Raw genomic sequence first — 22,585 nt, 5'->3', positions numbered from 1 at the left:
GCCCGGCCATGGAGAGCGGGACGCCGCTGTCGGGCGGGCAGCGCGCGCTGATCCGCGAGAGCTGGCGGCGGGTGAGCGACAGCCCCGTGCAGCACGGCCTCGTCCTCTTCACCCGGTGAGAGCGGGGTGGCGGGCGGGGCCCCTCCCCGCCCCTCCCCTCCCCTCCCCTCCCCTCCCTCCCTTCCCCGGGGCGCCGGCCCGGCGGCAGCACCGCGGGGCTGCGGCCCCCCCGCCGCCGAGCCGCGGCTGCCCGGCCTTCCCCGCCCGCGGGTGACAACTTTGTTAACGGGGAGACGGGCTGCCTGCCTGCCTGCTTTTGCGCCCGCCGGTGCTCGCCTCGCCGCCGTTATTTCTGCCGTCTGAAGGGATGGGGAGCACCGACGGGACCCCCCCGGCTGTCCCCTGGCCGCGGGGAGCCGTTCGGCCTCGGGGCGGAGGAGGCGGTGCGCGGGGGGGGACACGCGGCTGGAACCCGGGTCTGTGCCGCTCCGGAGCGCGTTCGCGCTTCGGCTGTGGGAATTAAAAACGGAAAAAAAAAATCTATGAAAAGTCATTTAAATAGCTCGGCTGGGGAGCTGCTGAGCGGCCTGCGCAGTGGGCGGGAGGCAAACCGTGCGGGGCAGGGCTGCGAGCGGCGAGGGCAGCGCCGGGGAGCGTCGGTGCGGGGGTCTGCGGGGGGGAGGCGGGCTCGCCCGGAGCCCCTGCGGCCCCCGCGGGCACCACCGGCCTGTGACACCGCTTGGGTGGCTGCTGCGGAGAGCCCCCGGCCGGGAAACGCTGGCCGGGAGGGCGAAGGGTCGGGAAACGGGGGCTGGTGACAGTGTGGGGAGCGGGGCGTTAGCCGGGTTTGTGTGTCGCCACCTTCGCTCGTGCAGGAAAGCTGGCTGCTGGAGGCTGCAGGCCTGCCGCGGCTCCGGGAGCTCTGGGGTTCGAGGGGATCGTCAAGCGGGAGTGGGAAGAGTTGAGACAACAGCCAAGGCTTCGGGGAGCAGGGCCAGGCTGAAAAGAGCTGGACTCCAGCGTGGACACCGGCGAGCTGGAACTGGTCCTCAGGTGCCAGAAACACCTATCTGAGAGCTGGGGCTGTCAGCCAGGGACATGGAGACTTTTTTGACTATAGGTGACCCGGATTGGCCCGAACCAAGGCTTTTCAGAACTTCTGGGTCCTTTACAGGTGGGGATGGAGGCAGGAGGGGGCTGCGGGTGTGCTGTTGGTGGGGTTGTTCCTGGGGTGAACAGGACTCCAAGTAAAGCTGAGGAAGTGAGAAGATGGAAGATTTTCTCTTGCTGTTGCAGATTGTTTGACCTGGACCCTGACCTGTTGCCCCTTTTCCAGTACAACTGCAAGCAGTTTGCCAGCCCTCAGGAGTGCCTCTCTGCCCCCGAGTTCCTGGATCACGTCAGGAAGGTGAGAGAGGGGCCACGGGCACGGCATGGCCGGAGCCCATAGGCAATGCCTTGGGACTGCGGGGTGTCCGACTGGGGAATGCATGGGAAGTCTCCTCCCAAGATGGTAACTGCGAGGGGTGACTCGTGCTAGCAGAAGGTGCGGTTGCCAGGACCAAGTGCCCTACGACAGTGGGGAGGGGATGACGATGCAGGTTGTGGTGGACAAGAAGCACCACGCTGATTCCCACGCCCTCACCAGAGAGTGGATTGCCTTTTGTGAAAGTTGGAAGCTCCCTCCTACTGTGGAAGTGCCTCGGTGAGCTTGCTTCCGTCCAGACAAGGACTGAGTCCTTTGCTTGGCCACACGCTGACCAGGAGGTGACAGAGCTGGGCAGCAGGGCCCAGTGCTGGTGGAGCGGCTGTTGTTGTGGCCGCAGAGCCAGAAGGCTCATGGCATCTCTTGGATAGCCTCTGGCGGAGTGCTGCGATATGCACCCGCCTCCCCCCGCCACAAGGAGAGGAGCAGTGCTGGTGTCGTCTGGAGGAGCAGGCGCGGGGACAGAATTACACCCAGCGCAGCAGAGACGCTTTGCTGAGCCCTGAGGAGTGGCCACGCTGGGGCAGAGCAGAGCCTTGGCTTGCAGATGCTGTCATAAACTGCTGGGCTCCATCTTCAAACCACTTTGGTGCGTCGCTTGCCTGTCTTCATTCCTCATAAGAGGCTGTTTCAGGACTGCACTACTTTGATAGCTGCAAGCTTTTTGTTATTTTCCAGCCTCTGTTTATTGGCAAAATTAGGTCGGTTTTTAATTCTGCTACTGTTGCCTTGAGCTGAAATAGCTCTTTGCTCTTGTTGGAGATAATTTCCCTGTTGAAATGATAGAGCACAATCCTATCACCTCTTGGCTTTGCCAAGCTAATGGTGCCCTGGGTATAATCTCTTCTTCTAATCTGGTGTGTCTGTTCCCTTCTTCCCCTCATTAACCCTTGTCTGTCCTGTTTCCGTTTGACTCCTCATGCTCTTGGGAGACCATGGTGGTACGGGCTTTGCCAGACCAGGTCTCTTAGCTGTACTATCCACCCCATCTCTTCAAAATACCTTGGCTGATCTTAGAATTGGAGTTGCCTTATGCACAGTTGCACCATCTTGGCAGCTTCTGGTTGGCAGCTCTAATCCTGGCAGCTTCTGGGGCTGCCCTGCAGTTGTCCTGGGGTCCTAAGAGCTGCAATGACTGCATCAGTGTTAGATCTTAGCTGATAACTGCTGTGCTATAGGGCTGTTGACCCCCTCTGGGACAGGGTGGGCAGCGGTGCTGCTTGCTGTGGCACCCCTGGCAGTGTCCCATGGAAGGATGTGGCATGTGCTGCTGCCAGAACGCCTCGCTGGTGTGACACACAGATCGCAGCAGAGCAAAGGAAAGCTCAGAGGGAATGTGCTGGGCTGGGAGGTGGTCAGGCTGAGAAGGGCAAAGGAGAGGTGTTGGACTCTTCGTTCCTCCGGGAGGGCAGTGGAGCCTTTCTGTTAATGCCGTTCTGGCTCTGTGCTCTTGCAGGTGATGCTGGTGATCGATGCCGCTGTGAGCCACCTGGAGAACTTGGCCTGCCTGGAGGAGTATCTCTGCAACCTCGGCAAGAAGCACCAGGCAGTCGGTGTGAAGGTTGAGTCTTTTTCGGTGAGACGTCCTCTCTTGTCCTGTTGCGGCTGTGTTTGTGCAGCCTTGTCGGCTGTCCCCATCCCTCTGTGCTGACCTGCTGGGTTCAGCTGGCTGGAGAGAAAGCTGGTGGCTCAGGGCAGCCCCCCAGCTGCTGATACCTGTGTAGTGACGTTGGGCTGATCAGGGAAACACCTGAGCTCCGCTTGTTTTTTGCCCTCTCCCAGTAAGCCCAGGCAGAGAAGACAGAGGGGAGCAAGGTGTTTCCCCTGTTTGAAGAGGACCCCAGTTTGAGGCACTGCGGTTTCTCCTGTGACACAGGGCTGCAGGCTCAGCCTTTGCCCTGAGCCCTGGACCTCTGCATCAGATGCTCCGGGCAGACCTCGCCGCACCAGGGAGAGGGAGCATCCACCTCTGTCTGTGTCTGCACTGCGTGGGGTTGCTGCACCTCAGCCCCTGCTTCCTCCATGGCAGTAAGACAGGAGCATCCTCCACATTCAACCCTTGCTTACTCCTCTCCTGCCATCAAGCACGGACAGAAATGCTGGATAACGCAGTGGGGAAGGGTGGGTCGCAGGAAAAGTTTCTAACCAACGCATGGCTCCCTCCCGATACCACTGGCTTTGGTCCTCTTCAGAGGGAGCAGGGTCCCCTTTGCCCAGGGAGGTGATCCCCACCAGCCCTGCGCTCAGTGCGTGGATGCTCCTGGGTGGGGTTGCTCACAGCTCCGCGAGGAGCAGTGCCCTGTGGAGAGGCCCGAGAGGCGGTGAGGCAGGCCCTGAGCATCCAGCCTGGGCTCTGACCCGCTCTCCTGGCACCAGGGCGTTGCTCAGCCCTGCTGATCCACCGCTGTGCCAGGGGACAGTGCTGGTTGCCAGCGGCTGGGAGCCATGGAGGATGGACGTGTACCCCTCCCCTGGCGTTACATGCGCAGTGTCAGCCCTTGCTCCCTGCCTGCACTCCCCACTCGCCCAGGGTGTGGGGTGAGGGCCTGCACAGGGGGAGGGAAGGGGATGGCGTGGGCTGGCCCTGGGCCTCCTCTGAGCAGCCAGGGATGGGGGAGGGCTGGCCCCACTGGCAGAGGAGCAGTTGCCCTGCAAATGTCCAAAAAGGTGGTGGAGCAAGAGAAGGGGCTGCATGTCATCTCCTGGTGCTGAGCTTGACACCTCCCTGTTTGGTTTGCAGACTGTCGGCGAGTCCTTGCTGTACATGCTGGAGAAATGCCTGGGCACTGCCTTCAGCCCAGATGTGAGGGAGGCGTGGAGCAAACTCTACGGTGCTGTGGTGAAAGCCATGCGGCGCGGCTGGGAGACCCTTCCAGAGGGGGACTAGACCGTGCCAGCCTTCCCCATCCCTGACCATGCAGCGGTCCCGGGCAGGGGGAGCGCTCACGCTGCACTCTCTGCCTCTCTCCACCTCTGTCTTTCTCCGTGCACCAGCCCATCGCTGTCTCCTCCAGTCATGTGTGCTTCGGGGCTCTCCCAGTGATTCTGCCTTGCTTCGACACAACCACATCTCTGCCTTTGCCAAGGGCTGGCGGGGAATTTCTCTGCAGCGAAGCCTCGGAGCGCCGCAGCACAGGTACGCTGCCCTGCACCAGGTTCTTTCAGGCTAGCTGGAGCACCAGTGCCCACGTACCTGCGCGGGTGTTTAGCTGGCTCATCTTCCCTCCTTCCTAGTTACATGACAGCTAGTGTAAGCCTCTCGGGCTTATGTTCCGGAGCACCTATTTGCCATGCTTGAGACCTGCCAGGTCTGGCACTGCTCGCTCCTCGCTGTGCCCGGTTCGGCTGCGTGGGCCATGGCAGCCTTGGCTCCCTCCAGGGGTGGGGGCAACAGAGGTGGGAGCTGGCCGTGCCGTGCGTCCGTCCGCCCCAAGCCTCGCGGTGAGCTTTTCCCCCCACTCCCTTCACCCGCGTGTCACTACCGATGGTTAATCCTGGTGCTCTCTTCTGCCTTGCCTCTCCCCTGGATGGGATCCATGGCTTTTCCTCATGTCAGGTTGGCCACAACTGGGTGTGTTTCCTAGGGATGGCTCAAGCAGTGGGGTCACGTTCATCCCGAGGTGAAGCTGCTTTTAGCAGGTCTGGACTGCCAGCCAAAAGGCTTTGTGTTGGCTTGGCCGGTTGGTTTAACCTCGGAGCCGGCTGAAACGCAGCAGCAGTGGTGGCTCTTCACTGCTTTGTGTTAAGGAGAATAAAGTAAACACAAGTAAACGATGTCTCAAAATAAAAATGAAGGTTGCAATCATGTCATGGCAACAGCTTCCAGAAATCATCCTGGCTCTTGGCCAGAGGAAGCATAGCGAGAATTTCTATGCTGATGCTGTCAGGACCTGGAGCACTTCCCAGCTGCACACAGTGCCCATCTGCAGAGCTCCTCACCCGTTAGTAATCCATCCCGGCCATGCTTGAGACGCAGCCGCCTCAGAGCGGGGCGAGGAGCTCTGTTAGGTGTGTGCAGCAGTGCTGTGTCAGGACAGGGGTGAGCAGACAGCATCTGCCAGAAGAAATCCCAGGAAATGGCTGAGAGGCAGCACCTGAGGGCTCTAGGGAGGAGTTGGACTTGAGCAGCTGGTCTTTCTGGGGAAGTTGTTCCATGTTCCCAGCCATCACTAGCCCCAGGGCGAGGACATGGAGCAAGTATTTGGTTACAGGCAGCGCCCTTTTTTGCTGCTCCTTCAGGGCAGGAGGAGCCTGGCGTTGGGGGCTGAGATGGTCGTGTCCTAGAGACACGCTCCTCCTGTACTCAGACATCCTCCGCTCTGGGGGAGGAGAGGGCTGCCCGCTCCTCGCAGCTGCAGTTGAGGTTTCCCAGCCCCATGCGACGGAGAGGATGATGGGCTGCCCTGTGAGATGGGGCTCTGCTTCCCTGCTGCCAGGCCTGGTGGTGGCCAAGGGCTTCCAGCAAGCGAGGAGCCCTCCAGCTGCGTTTGGGAGGGGAACTGAGGGGTGTTTTGGAACAGGCAGTGAACAGCCCCATGTAGGATGCTTGCTGTCCTCCCAGTGGTACCAGGCTCCGCTCCTGCAGTCCTACAGCGTGGTGTCGTGCATCCTTGCCCCATGGCTCTCCCCACTAGCTGGGTTAGGTGAGGTCCTCCCCATTCTCGCGCCAGGCAGTGAGGGATGGAGGAGCTGAGGCTGCAGGGAGGTGGTGGCTGTGATGGCATGGTACGGGGCAGAAGGGTTTGGGAGTGGGGGCATCCTCTTCGCAGCTCTGTTCTGGGGCATCAGCCTTCAGCGTCACGGGGGAAACTTCTGGCTCTGTGTGACAAGTAGGCATCTGTGTGATGGGTGGGTGTGGGTGTTACTGCCCCAAACAATCCCCTCTCCTGCTAGCTTTCCCAGCTCCTTGACTTCTCTTCTGTACCACATTTTGTGTAACTCCCGAGAGAACTGAACTAGTCTGTGTGCCTCTTGTAACCAGCTGTACTGTTTAATAAAGAACAACAGTGAGTCTCGGCCCTTTTGGCTGCCTTATGTTTATTTTAATATAAAAGGCCAAAGTAAGCTGAAAAAAAAAGGATTACAGAGAGGGCTTTACTGGTTTATTGTTGGCTCTGGCTTTGGAGATACAGGTCACTGGGAGCAGTTGTGTAGTCGAGCTTGACTGCCACGAGAAGGCATCCAGCACCACATGTCTTTTGCAAGCTTTTGTGTGCTTTAATTGAATGGGTGAGCAGCAGAAGGGCTAGCACAGGCGTCCTGCTGCTGATTGCTCATTACCCTCCAAGTTTAGTGGTCTGTAATGGAGCTGCAGTTTTAAGCAACCAGCCTAAAACCTCCTTTTTGGTTGTTCAGCTGCTGCTTTTGTTCTGTGAGGTGGCATCAGCTCACCCGCTGCTGGTTACCTGCAGCAGCAGGGCATGGCTTCGCAGCAAAGGCTCCGTGCGGCATCATCCACCCTGCCAGCTGGACTGCAGAGCCGTCCGGCAGCCCTGCCCCAGGGAGCAGCACGTCCTGCCTCCCGCTTCCCGGGGCACGTTCTAGCTGGGTGGGCTTCCAGCCCTGGGAGAGTTGAGCACTTGGAACTGAAGAATGGTCCCTAGCCGGAGGAAGCATCTCCTGAGGGCTGGAAATCCCAGTGCTGCCACAGGACAGCGTGGCGAGCATCCTGGGAAAGCCTTGGGCAGTGGGGCGTGTTCTACAGGGCAACGTGATGGGCTGCGAACGGTGAGGAGGGCAGCGGAGATCTGAATGCAAAGAAATCCTCCCTGTGGTTCATAGCTAAAATAAATTTTTCCAGCTCTTCCTGGTCTGGAGCAGAGCTGCCAGCCTCAGGGCTGGCGGTGGGAGGCCAAACCTAGCGTTTCGGGGAAGGACCAGCATGGTACCCCCAGCATCACCCCCAGCTTCGGCTCCCAGCCTGGAGGTTTGCTCTGGCTCCCACAAACCACCCCTTTGCCTTGGCCGCTGCCTGCCAGCACAGCGGGGATGCTCCCAGTGCTGGCTGCCAGCGCAGCAGGGAGGCCGTGCAATTGCTCAGCCCCAGCTGTGAGGCACTTTTGTACGCGCGGGCTGCAATCAGGCGAGCAGGTTTCTGAGGGCTGGAGTGGCCGAGGCGCAGCATGACAGGGCTTTCACAACCTCGTTAGGCTGTGACGAGCTTCCCCGGCGCCAGGGCCTGGAGAGCCGTGAGCTGGGGCAGCAATTCCAGCCCTCAATCCCAGCCAGGGCTCCTGCCTCAGCTCCCCAGCACCAGCAAGGCCCTGCATTTAGCCTGATTATGAACTGGGGGGGTGGTGTCTCTGTGGGGGGTTGTAATGAAGGGAGTGGGTTTTTAAATTTTCCATTTTTTCATCCAGAGGTAAGCCCTCCTCATGTCACAGAATCACAGAATCACAGAATAGTAGGGGTTGGAAGGGACCACTGTGGGTCATCTAGTCCAGCCCTCCTGCTGAAGCAGGGTCCCCTGCTCTGTGCCATAAGCCAGGCCGGCTGGGAGACCTCACCACATGGGCACCATGGAGGGACCCACTGAAACCAGAGTGAAATCATTCAAGTAGGAATTTGGGTATAAAGAGTGAGCTTTGGGAGGGAGGAGGGGAGCAAATGAGCGCTGTCTGCTCAAAACCTAGAGAACGGCTCCCAAAATGGTGTTCGGGCCCTTCCCTGGGACTTGCTTGTGGGTGGTTCAGCTTTGGGAACATCTCCTGCTGCATCCCCAGACGGGATGGGCTCCCCTCACCGCCCCTGCTCCTTGCTGTGGTCCCAGAGGAGCCCCAGGCTGCCCTCCTGCTTCCCCCCAGGCAGTGTGTGCCCCTTTGGTGGTGTCCCGAGCCAGCCCTGCCTGCAGGACAAGCACGGGCAGAGGGTGGGCAGGGGAGGGACACTCCTGTCCCCAGTGCTGAGGATGGTGCCAAGGGCTGTGCCAGCCTCTCCGAGGGGACATAGTAGGGTGCTCCCCTGCTCCTGTGCCTTTGCTGCTTCTGCCCACTCGAGGTTTGCTTTTGTGGGGACTATGTGGGCAGCAAGGTGTCTGGAGGTGGGAAGGTGTCCCAGTGGTCTCGTTGCCCCTGAAGCCTCTGCAGGACATCCCCAGAAGGGTCACAAGCAGCCCAAAGGTGGGGAAAGGGGCTGGGGCACTTTTGCAGGCTCCAGCAGCGAGGGTCCTGCCTCTCCTGGTGCCAGGCAGGGTGCGTGGGGGTGACGACGCCAGGCAGTGGCTGGGTGAAGTCATTTTATTCAAGGCACGGTCATAGCAATAAATCACAAGAAGGTACAGACCTCTGGCACATTCCTACAGCAGGGCAGCCACAGGCGATTGGACCAGCAGCCCGAGCTCCCGAGGACGCAGTGCCACTTGCAGGCACTTGCTTCCACCCAGAGAGAAGCCAGCAGCATCTCCCTTGCTCCGGCTGGGGCTACCCCCCACAGCAGGCAGCAGCTGAGCTGTGGGCAGCCCCAGGGGCACCAGGGCAGGGAGCCACAAGTCCCCCCAGCATGCCTTCTGGGGCTGGGAGGGAGCAGCTGAGCTCAAGGGCCCCCCGAGGCAACTGCTCGGTGGCTAGCGTGCCGCAGCCATCGCCCCAGCATGCAGGAGCCTGGGTGGGATGGCAGCCACAGGGCTGCCAGCCAGCCAAGCTAAGACCCACCAGCCCCACGGGGATGTCCCAGGGCCCACGTGAGTCCGAGACACCCACAGCTCACTGCTTGGCTGCCTTCTAACCTCCCCCCCCAGGACCAGCACACTGCGCTCTCCCGGCCAGTGGCACCAGTACACTGAGCGGTGCCACGGCTGAGTGTCTGCCTTTGCACAGCAGCACTCCCTGTGCTGGCAGCCCAGAGGCTGACAGGGCTGTCATCGTCCTTTCCCTCTCCATGCGGCCCTGGGGTGGCAGCTGGAATCGCTCTAAAGCCAGCAGGAAAATCAGGAGTGGGCAAATTAACCCTGATGGCAAAGTGGGGCCGAGTGAGGAGCCAGCACGCCCAGGCGGGCAGTCTGGCGGGAGAGGGGCCGAGCAGGGCCGGGATCTCCCCTTGTCCTCAGGGGCCTCCGCAGCTGGAAAACCCCAGGGCTGCTGCCCAGGCAGGAGCTGGTGCATTTACACTGCCCACAGCAGGACTCACACTTGCGAGGCAGTGCAGCTGCTGCGGGAGCACCCCACGGCTGCAGCAGGGCAGGATGCAGTGAGCCAGGACCTGGAGGCCAGTGTCCCACCAGCCTCCCCCCCCCTTCTGTCGCAATGGGATGGAGCCATGCGGGGTCCCACGGCCAGCCCCAGCGAGCGTGTGGCACAAGGCTGCTGCTCCCGGGGGGGTGCGGGACGATGGGGAGCTGTGGCCACCGCCATTAAACACTCTTGTCCCTTGATCTCCTGCTCGTCCCAGAGGACCCAAGGGTGCAGGCATGGTGCGGCAGCAGCGGATGGACGGGGAAGAGCCGGACTTGCATGTTGATGCCTGCCTCGAGGAAGGGCCGCTAGTGCTCAGGCAGACGAGGGAGCAGCGCCAGGTACCCACCTCCTCCACCACACGGGTCTCAGCAGTCGCTGCTTTAATGGGCAAAGCCTTGGGGGGGGGGCAGCGGGGGCCGCCGGGAGGCTGCACGGAGGCAGCGGGATGGCCGCCGCGAGCAGGGGGTGGGCAGGGTGGAAAGCAAGGGTTGGGGGGGGCTGTCCCCAGCCACTGAGGACCTGCGGGACAGCACGGTGGCGGGCACATTCGTCTGAGCTGTCTGGACTGCTTCCCCCTCACGGAGGGGCCAGGGCCTCCCTCCTGCCTCCAAAGCATGGCCTCTCAGAGAGACTTTTGCCCCCCACCGCTGCACCCCCTCTTCCCCACGATGGGCTGGAAGAGGCAGGTGGGGATGGGGGGTCACGGTGGGGGGCTGAGCCGGTCCAGGCAGCAGGAGGGACCAGCAGAGCCCCCCGCCACCTCCCATGCAATGGGGTCTCCCCCTCACATCAGTCCTGTCGTCCCCCCGCCCCGTCAATGAGGTGGCCCCCACCAGTGCTGGAAGGCTCCTTCCAGCTCGTCCTCCAGTCTCGGAAGGGCCGGTCCTCGCCCCGGCCGCAGGATGCTCACTGGTAGCGGACCTGGCTCTCCATCATGGGGCCACTTCTGTACTCGCCCTCCACTGTCTCCAGCTCCGTCTCAAAGCTCTGCAGGCCCCCGTCCTCCCCATCCTCCGCTGGCTCCAGGTGGTTGCCCATGGTGCCGTAGGACTGGTGTGCCGGGGAGGCTGCCGGCGTCAGGCTCAGCTCAGGCTCCTGCAGGACAGTGGCCACGAAGAGCTGCCCCGGGGGGCGGCGGGGGGTCAGGGCCTGGGGGAGCAAGGCGGGGGGGCCGCAGTGGGGCTGGGGAGGGGGTACTCACGTTGGAGTTGGGGGTGGAGGAGACGCTGCTCCGCTCCACATCATTGAAGGTGCCCTCAGACTGGTCGGACATCTGGGCAGAGGGAGGCCAGGAGGAAACGGCTGCTTGGGGGTCTCCAGGCGAAGCCGGGGGGCAGCCAGGCACCGCCTCAGACCCCTCCCCATGGCAGAGGCACCCCAGAGAGTGAGGAGGAGACGCAGCGGGGCGAGGGAACGGGACAGGCGGCTGCCTGCACTCACCTGGTAGCTGGAGGGTTTCCGCGGCTGCAGCTTCTTCAGGCAGAGGCCAAAGAAGGAGAAGATGATGCAAGAGAGGAGGACCACGAAGGTGAAGAGTGTGACAGGGCGCATGGGACCTAGAGCACAGAGACACTGGGGCAGCACATGAGCCTCCAAGGACCTGTTGCACACTCACCTGAGACCCAGGCTGGCACCTGCTTTGGGTCTTACAAGCTGTCAACACTCTTCCCAAAGCACGAGCTGACACCCTGCTCATTTGCAAGGTCTTCACCACACCTTCATCCCCCTTCCCACCCTCCACGCCATGCCTAACTCAGGGGTGACACCGGCAGCTCGTCCCTCCCCAGCGTCAGATGTGACCCCCAGCAGTGGGGAGGGGCAGCCCTGAGCTCTCCCTACCGAGGCGCAGGACGGAGAAGAAGAGCAGCCAGAACATGCAGAGGATCGGGGCCACCACGACCTGGCTGATGGCAGCGACGTGGAGGCGCTGGTTCAGCTTGGTGGGGATGTACACATAGTAGATGTTGTACCGGTCGACCATGTGCTTGAGCAGCATGTAGAGCAATCCTGGTGGGAGCAGAGGGGCCATTTGGAGGGAGGACAATGGGTACAGCCGGGTCACAGGGACAGCAGGGCAGGCCCAGGAGATGACGCCCAAAGGTGCCCTCTTATACACAGGGGCATGGGATCGTACTCACCAAAGGGGACAATAATGGGGCAGGTGATGCTGTAGGTCATGACAACGGAGAAGATGCAACAGGTCCAGGCGTACTCCAGCCCAAACTGAAACTGGTAGGCTTGGCTCTGGGGCACAACCAAGAGTGCTGTTACTGCCTCCGCCGCTGCGAAAGCTGCCCTTGCCTTTGCACCCTGGCCTGCACGACTGCCTCCTCCTGTTAGTCCCACGGGGCCAGGGCCAGCAGCCCCCCTTGCACGGTGGCTTGTCCCCACAAGCCTCCCCAAAGGACGAGGACAGCCTCAGTTTCCAGCAAGCAAGCCCCCATGATGCTGGGGGTTGCACAGGCTCGGAGGCGACCAGAGCCACGTACCCGCTTGACATGGAGCCGCTCGGGCTCGGACTTGGCAAAGCAGAGGCGGGCGGTGTAGACGAGGAGGCCCGGGATGCGCAGCAGCTCCATGGCTGTCCCTATCAGGCTGGAGGTGACCACGTAGTTGACAAAGAAAGCGCCGTTGTCCGGGAGGAAAACACACCTGCCCCGGGGACATGGAGGGTGAGAGGATGCTCGGGCAGGCGGTCGGGCGAGCGACCCGGGGCTGGTGTCGGGAGCTCCCCCTCGCCTGGGAGCTCCCTGCTACTCACTGGAACTTGATATCAGCCTCATCCAGAAAGTGGGTGTCAAAGAGCCAGCGGAAAAAAAGGTCCAGGCTGGAGGGGGAGAGGAGGAGCAGCTCAGAAAGACGGGGAGCTGCAGAGCAACATGGGCGGCACCACTGGGCATGTGCTTTCCCCTGCCCCAGGCTGATGAAACCCTCTGGCCCTACACCGCCAGAGCAGCCCCTTCTGCCACATGGGACCACCACGGTGTGGGCAATTGCCCCCATGGCCAGTCAGGCTTCCCGGAGGCAGGACGATGCAGATACCTGACATGGTCCTTTCAGGATCTGCTGCAGGGTTGACCCCCCCCAACCAAGGCACCCTTGGGTCATCTGTGGCAGCCTGGTGAGCTGCACCACTTCCCTCCTCCTCCTCAGGGAAGCTGTCTGTCCATGACCATCTGGGAGCAGCTCAGCCCAGCTAAACAGCAACTGTTTTCCTCCCCAGAGCCTGGTTTCAGCAGTGGTGGTGGGCCCTCAGCCCTTTGGGGCTGGCTCGTGGGAGGCGAGGGGCCCTGGTTTGATCCTGGCTGCCAGGGAGGAGGCAGAGCAGCATGGTAGGGTGGTCTGTACCTGCTCAGCCCCAGAGAGGGCAGGATGATGACCATGAACACCAGGAAGAAGAAGCACTTGTGCATGGTAAGCTGATTTTCACTCGACCTGGGAAGAGAGGAGACAAGAGCAGAACGTTGAACTTTTCCAAGGCAAAGAAGATGGCTGATACAGGTCTCACTCTTCACCAAGGAGCTACTCCCAGCCCTGGGAAGCCACATAAATTTGATCTGTGCATCTACTGGGGCCTTACAAAGCCTCTCCCAGGCCAGGGCACGTCACCATGAGGAAACCTGCTATAGTGAAAGCTCTTGTCCTCCCAGCCTCTCATCTCCTTCACCTCAGGCCTCTCCTACCATCCCTGCTGCCTCTTGCTGGGTGTCCACACTGGGTCCAGGAGCCAGGGATGAACCTCCTGCCCTTGGGCAAAGGAAGGGAGGTGGTCACAAGGCTCCTGCAAGGACTCAGCAAACCAGGCACAGGGGCTGGGGTTGGCAGAGGGTCAAGACAGAGAGCACATTCTAGGAGCTAGACAGAGCTTCCTCTGCTAGAAAACTTGGAGCATCCGTAACCCGTACCTCCGCCCCAAGGGCTGGGAGCATGGCTGGGATCTGCTGCCTGAGTAAGGGCCACCATGGCCCTGCTGCTGCCAGTCCAGGAGGGCCAGTGTTCAGGGCTATGGCAAGGCAAGAGCTCCTTCAGGCATGGACTTGGGGCTCTTTCCATGGAGGGCAGCACCCATGGCACTCTGTGGGGCTCTGCCTCTCCACAGCCTGCCTCCCTGCATGTCAGGTCCCACAAGTCCTGCTAAGGTTCCTCCCATCTAAAGCATCCCTGAGGGAGTGCCGGGGCCAGCCCTGTTACCTCGTCCAGTGTGACTCGAAGAACGCCGAGTAGTAGACAAGGAAGGGCAGGAAGACGGAGAAGGCCCAGAGCAGCAGCGTGGGGAAGAACTGGGTGATGATGGGGTTCTGCAGGAGGAGAAATGCCGGACACTCCCTCAGGAGCCTGTCGGAGCTCAGCCATGCTGGAGGCAGCTGGGACCTCCTGGCACAGGATGATGTGTGCAATGGGCGGGATGGAGCATCCCGTCCCTGAGTAGAGGTGTTTGTTTCAGGAGAAAAGAGCTCAAGGCCAGCCAAAGACATCACAGGCACGGTCTGAGCCGCAGTTCCTGCCCAACAGCTCACAGGTCAATGAGCAGGAAGGAAATGTGCTGCTGGCAGCTCCTAACATCTCCTGGAACTCTTCCCACCCTTCTCCTCTTGCATGGACACCAACCTGCCCTCCCCCATGGATACCAGCACCAAAGGTCAGGTTTGCACAGGTGCCCCAAGGCTCTTCCACTGGAAACACAATAAGAAGGGGATGGATGGCAAGCAGGAGCATGACCACTCCTTGACTCTCATCAATGCCCATCTCAGTGATGTTTCGTCTTCTTGGGCCAGTGTAGAGCTGGTGGCCTCCCCTGTCAGACAAGCCTGGAAATGAAGACCCTCTGAGAAAGCTGGCACAAGGCCCCCAGGGACTACCTTGAGGCTCTCAACAGGCTGTGTGACGTTGAACATGTCCACAGTGTTGACGATGATGGCTGGTGTGGTAAGGAAGAACAGAAGGATGAAGAGGCAGATATTAAGGAGGATGAATCGCACCCACCAGGATGTGCCACGGACCGATAAATTCTCCCTGTGAGAGAAAAGCACGACTCAAGACATGGTGTGGAGGAAAAGCCATGTGTCCTGGGCTTCCCAGCCCAGCTCCGCGAAGCTCTGCCTCCCACTCCCCACACCAATCATCCTGGCAACCGTTGCTCTAAGCTCACCCTCTCCCCTTCCCCGTGTTGCTGTGCTGACACATGAAGAGGCCCCAGGACCCAAGAATGGTGGCATGGGGGGTCCCTACCACCAGGAGGCTTTGGAGTCAGGCTGGCGAAACTGGAGCCTGGCAATCACCCCAAACTTCACATGGCCAAGCCCTGCCGCCCATCACCCCTGCTGACTTCTGCTATGGCCACAGCAGGTCCTGTCAGCCCCTGCCATCCTGGGAAAGTGCCCTGTAGATATGGGAACAGGTTCCCTATAGCTACATGGGCTCCCTATAGCTATGGGCATGGGCTCCCTACAGGTATGGGCACAAGTCTCCCCCGACTGCTTGCCCCCTCCCTTCCTCCCACCATGAGGGTTCACCAGATGATATCGCTGGGTGCAGGAGCATAGCAAACACCCCACTGGTGTGACCTGACCACAGTGGTGACAGAAGACTGCTGGGGGTGCTTGCGGCAGAGGATGTGGCTGTAGTCCTTCAAAATCCTGCAGGAGGAGGGAAACAGGGCTCAGGTCCAGACCAAGGGCTCAGGATTGCCCTCACACTTCTTGTGAGACCTTTCCCGCAGCCCCAACAGAGCGGCCACCTCTGCAGATGGCAGAGGCACAGAGGAGACAGGCCCATCGCCTGGCTTTGGCTGGAGCAGCTGGTGAGATGCCCCAGTTCTTTAGCGCGGCGGCCGCCAGGCTGTGGGACGTCCCCGTGCCCATTGCATGAGGGGCACTCACACAGCCGTCATCCGCTCGTCCTGGAAGGTGACGAAAGCCATGTTGAGCCGCTTGAGCGTGATGCGGTTGCGCTCGGCATTGAACTCGTCCGTGAGCTTCTCCTCCAGCTCCCCGTAGTACTGCTCGGCATCCACCTGCGGGAGCAGCCGGGGCCCTGCTGCGCTCGCCAGGCTGGGGCACGGGCCAGCGGCCACGCTCTGCCTTGCCCGTGCTGGGGACGCGCTGCCTGCAGCCCTGCCCGCACCCTCCTACCTGCTCAAAGCCACAGAAGTGGCAGCAGAAGATGCGGGCACAGGGGTGGGTTTTGATCATGATCTTCCCCTCTTTCTGTGCCTTGGTGGTGAAGTAAAGCCGCCCCTTCATTGCCTTGCGCCTGCCGGGAAGCCGACAGGGATGAGGGTCATTCAGGGAGTGGCAGACAGACAGACAGACAGACTGAGTTCCTCGACATGGTGGGCAGGAGCAGTGCACCCACCTGCAGAGGCAATGGGGATCTGCACACACTCACCTCTCCGCATCCAGCTTCATCAGCTTGCGCACGTCGAAGCAGAACTGGACGTTGGTGACGGTGCAGCTGGGATAAGCCTCGCTGCAGGCACAAGGGCACAGTGGCACCGGGAGCCAGGGGACAGGCACAGCCCCTGCCACCCACCCGCCAGCTGCCCGGCGAGGCTGCAGCACACCGCTACTCACTGGAAATGCTTGATGATAAGGGAAGGGTCTGTGATCTCCTTGGGGATGTGGGTAACCATCAGCGTCCGGGCGACCTGGGGGAGGAGAGCAGAGAGGGCGGCTGGGCAGGGGGTATTTGGGACATCTCGCTGCCGCCCTGCTCACCCCCCTACTGGGAGGGCAGAAGCAAGATGGGGCACCGACTGCCACCCCGCAGGCTGGCCAGCACTGACTGCCTCAATGCCCGCTCCTAGACCCCGGCAGGGCTGCCACCTCCCAGACGGACGGACAGTAGAGCTTCAATCTCAAGAGACGAGGCAGCAAGAAAGGAAGATTTGCCTCCAGGCTGCCAGGCTTTCTCCAGAAGCTGGAGAAAACCAGTGTTATCTTTCCCTGCCTGCCCAGTCCCAGGCTGTTTCTAAAGCTCTCCCTGGCCAGGACCATCCTTTCTGCAAAGCACAAAGTTGTCCACTAACGCTGATCAAGGCAGGGCTAGAGGAGGGGCGGTTGCTCACCTTCTCATTCTCTCTGTATTCAAGGTGGACAGAGTGGTGAGCCATGCAGAGGATGGTGAGGATGAAATAGATGAGGGCGAAGATGCTGTGCAGCCACAGCAGACGGTCCCTGGAGGAGGCGAAGAGGGGATCAGTGGGTGCTGCAGGTCACCAGCCTGGTGCTCGGCGTCTCACTGCTGCTGCCCATGCCTCCCAGCAGGACCTTGCTGAGCTGGCTGCAGGACCCGCCCCCCCCAGGGACAAGGGGGGCAGTGTCCAGGGTGTTGGGGGAAATGAGGCCTCCCCACGCCCCCGAGAGCACTGCTGCCCACAGTGGGGTGCAGCGAGCAGCAGCAGCGGGCTGGCCGTCACGGTGGTGCTTTTGTGTGGTGCAGACGGACACGGGGGCTATCGCAAGCAGCGTGCTGCTCACGTGGACCCATCCCCGTCCACGGCGTGGGACCCTGGCGAGCACCATGCCTGTGCACTCCCAGCAGTGCCCACCACAGTCCCCCTCGGACGCGGGAGCCACGTACTGTGTTGGGATGTTGGCGATGGTTGTCCGGCCGAAGTGGGTGGGATTGTGCCCTGCAGGGGAAGAGGGGAAGCAAGACATTATGGGAACCCAGCGCAGTGCATGTGTCCGTGCTCCCTGCTCCCTCCTTTTCCGTCCCCCAGGTCCCCACCAAGCCCCCGCTGCGCTGCCTCTTGCATTCCTCTGTCCCACAGAAGATGGTGTGTTCCTGCTCACATGGGAGCTCCTGACAGAGGGGTCCTTCTGCCCGCCATCCCCAGGGTATGGTGCACGCCTCGAGGCTGGGGAAGCTTGTGCCATGCTGCTGAGCCATCCCACACCTAGGCAAGAACATACCCAGGAGGTCCCCCGAGAAGTTGACGGGCAGGATGACGGCCACGGAGAGCACGCAGACCAGCATCAGCACGACCAGGAGGTGCCGCTGGAAGGAGAGGTAGGTGGTGGCGTCGATCCCACACTTGCTTTGAATCTCCTCATCCCTGGGGAAGAGACGGGTGAGGGTAAGCAGTGGTGGTGCCTCCCCACCACCTCCCACCTCGGGGACACTGGCTGCTCCGGCCTCACATAACCCACACCAACTCACGGCATCCTGCCTGTGGCACGTGGGATTTGGGCACAGGGAGAATGAGGGACACAAGCAGCGCTCAGGCTGCCATCCCATTACAGGACCAGCTCCTGCCAGAAGAGGTTGAAGCCCTCTTGTCTGGGAGAGGAGCCAGGGGACAGGAGGAAATGCAGAGGTGAACCCTCTGCTCTCTCTCCTGGCAGGATCGTTTAGGAGGGCTCTCCTCTGCCGCTGGTCCCGGCAGCTCCAGGTGATGGGTGACCACCTGCAGGCACCCACACCCCAGGGGCGGGCCGCGGCAGGGCATGGCTGTGATGCTGAGGGCACACACTTACTTCATCTGGTAGATAGAAATGAGCCAGGAGCAGAATCCCTGGAAAGAAAGACAGTCGGGATGAGCTGGGGGCAACCACCCCCACCTCCCCAGGGCTCGGCAGGTGCTGGAGATGTGTGTGGAGGTGGTGCGGTGCCTGGGGCCGGGGGGCTGAGCAAACGGAGGCAGCACCCGGTGTCGCACGCCCAGGGATGCCCAGACCAGTGGACTGTCTGCAGCGGTGGCCAAAGACAGCTGCCTTGGGAAGAGCAGGAAACATGGAGCGTTTCTGTAACACAGGCTCCCAGCTCCCAGCTGCTCCCTCCTCTGCACCCTCTCTGACAGTCCCTAGCAGGCGATGCACTTTTTGGACCACTACCGAGCACTGAGCCGGCACTGCTGTAGAGCGATTTAGGACAACGCCAAGATCTTGTGTGATAGCTCATTCTCTGTCACTGCATACACAATATTAGAGTTTTTCTCTCTATGCATTATGTTACATGTTACTATCGCTAGAGTTCCTGCAAGTTCAAGGTCCCTCTGCAGTTATGCCCTGTCATGACTGTACCAAACAACACTCGGCCACCGGGCCCTTCCTCTTTGCCCCTCTTCAGGAGGGTTTATGCTGAGCTTGGATGGGAGGGACCCCAGGCTGACCCCTGTGGGGTTCCCTTACCCTGCCATGCGAGAACTGGCACCTTCGTCCTCCTTTCCATTCCCCAGCTTTACCCAAGCCAGGCCCTTCCCTCCTGCCCCACTGCTCAGCTTCGTCTGACTGACCGCAGAGAGAGGCTTTGGAGGTGCAAGCTCCCCCAAGCGCCCGACAGCTCCGCAGGGCCGGACACCCCCTTAGCACAGCCGGGCTGACTCGCCCCCTACACCCCGCTCGGAGTCCTGCTCTGGACAGCCTTGTCTGGGAGGTTACCCTTCAGACCTCAAGCTCCCTGGGCTGTAATTTCTTGGGTTTTCAAGAAACCCTCCTGAAAAACCAGCATGTATCAGCTGATTTCCAGCTCTCTAGGATGCCCACATGCAGGAACGAGGTCACACGCTGCAATCAATAGCTTGGCTATTTGTTTTGGGGTGAGTGAGAAGTCTCACACCTGCTCCTGGGAATTTGTGATGGTAACGGGAATTCAGCAGGCTGCTTTTATTGCAACCTCATCCTCCCACCCCACTGCCAGAGGGATGCTCTGCTGTTTCTCTGCAGAGAATGACTCCCGGGCAGGAATTTGGTTGAGCTTCTCCTCACTGGATACAGCCACCAAAATTTTATTTAGCTTTCCTGCCACACTCTCGCCTTCTCCAGCAAACATTTTCTATCTTCAACACCTATTGGCCCTGCAAACACTCTGGCAGGTTTGCTGTTCCTCATGTGTGAAGAAAAACCTAGTACTTGCTTCTACACTGTCTACAAATTTCTCCTCAAACTCCTCTTCCTCACTCCCTTAGTGTATTTTACATCTAACCTGGCAGAGTTTAGATTTTCCTCATTTGGGAACAGCTTGATTTATAAAAGGATGTCTTCTTACTTCTAATAATCTCCCTTAATCTGTTCTTTAGCCGTGCTGGCATTCCCTGTGGTCTTTCTCACTCACTTATTTTTTGATGAGCAATACATATTTGCCCAGTGCATCCAGTACCGAGCCTTTACACAGGCCTTCTGCCACCTGCAAGGATTTTGCTTCTTTACCTTTCCTGCCTAGTTTTTTTTCAGTAAGTTCTGTCATTTTTTCCTAGTCATACCAGTGACTGATTTTTGAGTTTTTGTTGCCAAAAAAGAGAAAGAAACAGACAGCAAAGCATGTCGGTCTGTGCTTGTTTCCAGTGAAGCCTGGTTTGTGCCTGATGCCATAGAGAGAAACAAAAGATGACTTTAAAGCCCCTGCAGCCCGCCACGCTGGCAGAGATGGAAGTGGGATCCAAGAGACTCTGTCCTGCCGGGCCAGAAAGGTCCCTGAGGGCACAGAAAGCAAGGCTCTGGCCATGCATCCGACTAGGTCCCCGCAGCTGGCAGGGACCATCACGCACCCAGCAGATGCTCACCCTGGTGGGAGCAGCCCCTCCGAGCTGTCACTGGGGATAGATGCCTCAAACCAAGCCAGGACAAAGAAACCCTCCAGCTTTCCCAGGAATACCCTGCTGCTAAAGGGTGTTAAGCAGGAAACCCCATGTTGGAGGAAGTAATTTCTCCCATTTAACTTCTGACCTGGGTTTCCGGTGAAGAGCAGCCACTGCCACGACTGCCAGCACTCACCACGTCCTTGTTGTCGGTGTCCAGGGGGCTGCTCTCTGACGGGGACTTCTCCTTCTCGCTCTGCTCTCCATAGAAAAGCGACGTCAAACTTTGCAGGGAGGGGAGGAGTGGAGGGGTGAGGCAGGAGAGAAGCAACAGATGGGAGAAGATGAGCACCTTCGGAGCAGCTTCTCCTAGGAGAGCAGCCTGGGAAACGCCTCCCCACTCTGTGCATCCTGCATTGGGGCTGGACCAGCAGCTGTGGCCAGGCTCAGGGTAGGGACCGCACCAATGGGTCCCCATGGATTCTCCGTGGCCCTGGCCCATGGCAGGGTGGCTGGCGGAGAATTGGCCTTAGCTCCAGGATAAGGGCCTGCTGAATTGGATTTTTATATTCCACTGGTTTCAGCCCTCAAATGGCATTACAGTGACAGGAATGTGATCGGTGTTTGAATTTTAAGTCTTGGTTGCCCTTTTGATCTCCCCAGTGAAGGGAAACATTGCCTGTCCATTGTCAGACTCAGCTCCAGAACCCGAGCCCAAGAGGAGCTGGAGAGAGGACAAGATGCTCTGCTGCCTGGGGCAAGTCATGCTCTGGCTGGCAGGCAGCTGCTGGCAGCACAGCCCACCTGGAAATCTGGTCTGGGCTCTACTTTCACTGTGACACCAGTATTTTTTTGAGGGATTCTGCACCTAGCCCAAAGGATAGGCCAGGCAAGCTTCCCTGCTGACATGAGGAACAGCGTTACTGCTGCATGTCTCCTGCCTCCTCTGCCAGCCAGCCCTGCTCATCCCCAGAGAGCGGCAGGGCGAGAGGCAGCGGCTCAGTCCCCACTCGAAAGCAGCTCTTGGGTCTCTGTCCTTCCCAGCACAGTGCCCTCTCCGGCACTGAGAGCTCCATCACCAGATGGTGCCTGCAGGAGGGAATCAAAGCTGGGCCTGCTTTCCCTCTCCCTGCAGCAGCCAGTGCCTATGCCCCCATGGGCCAGGGAAGCCAGGCCACTCCCAACGGGAAGGAGGGACAGGGCACCTGCTGAGCTTCTTCATGGGCCACCCCACAGTGCTAGCCCTCCTGCCAGCCCTCTTGGAGAGGCCGGAGCCATCACCCACAGGGACCTCGTCCTGCTTACCTATCATTGTCCATCAGCAGCGCCAGGCGCCCATAGTCCCAAGCTGCTTTCCGAAGGCAGGAGAAGACCAGGAGGAGAAGCTGGAAGAAGAGGGAAGAGGAGAGGTACAGGGTTTTGCCGTAGGGTCTCATCCCATGGGGTCTCACCACATCTCTCCTGTTATCCCACTCATGAGCCCAAGATCATGCAAAACTCTTGGTTCAAGCCAAACTACTCTTGCTCCACGATCTCCCCACTGCTGCCCAAGTGCCACCTCCTGCACACCATGATGCGGGCAAAGCTCTTGGACCCTGGCACCCAAGTCCGTTCCCCCAAATAGCCGGGCACACTGACGCACATGCTGCACACACGTGTGGCTGTCACCACACCCGTAATCCAGACACTCGTGCTCACAGCCAGTCTTTGACACCACAACCAGGGGCTGCGGTGCCTGTGGACATGACACCCTCCCGGCCTGCTCACCAGCCAAATGATGAAGTTTATGGCGAGCACGGTGGGCACGCCACCGAATGGCAGCCCTTCCAGGACGGTGCTGCGGGAGCGGGCACTGAAGCATTGCTCCTCCGTGCTGTTCACCAGGGTGTCCAGGAAGCTGAGCACATCCAGAGAGGTGCGGACAGCACCGTCCGGTGCTGGGTCCACAGAGTACACACTCTCCATTGGTGCCGTCACGGGACCTCACCCTGAAACACAGGGGCAGGAGTGCAGATGGAAAAGCCTTTACTTGAAAACAGGCCGTGGCCCCTCCAGATCCTCAAGCAAGGTCTGAGGAGCTTGCTAAGGGCTGGGAGGGGAGGGGGCTGGATGGTGACCCTGGAGCTTCCCCAGTCCCAGCCTCTCCCAGGGAGGAGATGCAGGACACAGGGCAGGGGGTGTTGCTGAAGAAATCTCACAGCTACCTTGGCCCCCTTCCCCACCCCATTAAGCCCCATGCTCTTTGGTTGTCTCCGTCGCACCCAAGACAGGTCTCTCACCACCTCTGCCCCTCAGTCCTGGAAGCTGGGTTGAGTCATGGCCATCCTGGTGCAGTCAGCAGGTAGGAACGAGGAGCCGAAGCATTTGCTTGAGTTTCTGAGAATAAGAGCAACGATGATGTTAACAACA

The 22,585-nt window shown here is 60.1% G+C and overlaps 2 protein-coding genes across 7 annotated transcripts in view; one reads left to right on the top strand and one right to left on the bottom strand.

The window, feature by feature from the left end:
* Positions 1 to 6,489, top strand: NGB (neuroglobin). 2 transcript variants are annotated; one of them, XR_012764512.1, is made up of 5 exons: positions 1 to 115; positions 1,297 to 1,408; positions 2,943 to 3,062; positions 3,363 to 3,607; positions 4,227 to 4,312. XR_012764512.1 is itself a non-coding variant. In XM_075426012.1 (4 exons), the coding sequence occupies exons 1-4, from the start codon at positions 9 to 11 to the stop codon at positions 4,371 to 4,373; spliced, it is 486 nt and encodes a 161-aa protein (XP_075282127.1). In that variant the 5' UTR covers positions 1 to 8; the 3' UTR covers positions 4,374 to 6,489. The 2 variants fall into 2 exon arrangements, 1 of the variants encoding a protein (XP_075282127.1); XM_075426012.1 differs by lacking the exon at positions 3,363 to 3,607 and having other exon boundaries at positions 4,227 to 6,489.
* Positions 6,490 to 8,713: 2,224 nt separating this feature from the next.
* Positions 8,714 to 22,585, bottom strand: part of TMEM63C (transmembrane protein 63C) — a 33,286-nt gene continuing 19,414 nt past the window's right edge. For 3 of the 5 annotated variants that reach the window (XM_075426725.1, XM_075426724.1, XM_075426723.1), the window contains 23 exons: positions 22,456 to 22,552; positions 21,944 to 22,164; positions 21,482 to 21,561; positions 20,373 to 20,460; positions 18,138 to 18,175; positions 17,574 to 17,716; positions 17,239 to 17,290; positions 16,724 to 16,832; positions 16,230 to 16,303; positions 16,045 to 16,125; positions 15,789 to 15,909; positions 15,537 to 15,670; positions 15,171 to 15,293; positions 14,517 to 14,670; positions 13,849 to 13,955; positions 13,006 to 13,092; positions 12,419 to 12,484; positions 12,147 to 12,309; positions 11,796 to 11,901; positions 11,497 to 11,664; positions 11,098 to 11,213; positions 10,859 to 10,930; positions 8,714 to 10,776 (listed from right to left, as the gene is read on the bottom strand). In XM_075426725.1, the coding sequence (XP_075282840.1) occupies positions 10,564 to 10,776; positions 10,859 to 10,930; positions 11,098 to 11,213; positions 11,497 to 11,664; positions 11,796 to 11,901; positions 12,147 to 12,309; positions 12,419 to 12,484; positions 13,006 to 13,092; positions 13,849 to 13,955; positions 14,517 to 14,670; positions 15,171 to 15,293; positions 15,537 to 15,670; positions 15,789 to 15,909; positions 16,045 to 16,125; positions 16,230 to 16,303; positions 16,724 to 16,832; positions 17,239 to 17,290; positions 17,574 to 17,716; positions 18,138 to 18,175; positions 20,373 to 20,460; positions 21,482 to 21,561; positions 21,944 to 22,141 (2,493 nt within the window). In that variant the 5' untranslated portion in view covers positions 22,142 to 22,164; positions 22,456 to 22,552 and the 3' untranslated portion in view covers positions 8,714 to 10,563. Of the gene's footprint in view, positions 10,777 to 10,858; positions 10,931 to 11,097; positions 11,214 to 11,496; positions 11,665 to 11,795; positions 11,902 to 12,146; positions 12,310 to 12,418; positions 12,485 to 13,005; positions 13,093 to 13,848; positions 13,956 to 14,516; positions 14,671 to 15,170; positions 15,294 to 15,536; positions 15,671 to 15,788; positions 15,910 to 16,044; positions 16,126 to 16,229; positions 16,304 to 16,723; positions 16,833 to 17,238; positions 17,291 to 17,573; positions 17,717 to 18,137; positions 18,176 to 20,372; positions 20,461 to 21,481; positions 21,562 to 21,943; positions 22,165 to 22,437; positions 22,553 to 22,585 lie in introns of all 5 variants that reach the window. The other 2 variants (XM_075426726.1, XM_075426727.1) reach the window with 2 other exon arrangements.

The sequence above is a fragment of the Opisthocomus hoazin genome, chromosome 7, assembly GCF_030867145.1.
Source record: "Opisthocomus hoazin isolate bOpiHoa1 chromosome 7, bOpiHoa1.hap1, whole genome shotgun sequence".
NCBI classification, from domain to species: Eukaryota; Metazoa; Chordata; class Aves; order Opisthocomiformes; family Opisthocomidae; genus Opisthocomus; species Opisthocomus hoazin.
The sequence above is the reverse complement of the archived record's forward strand: the minus strand, read 5'-3'. Positions and strand labels throughout refer to the sequence as shown.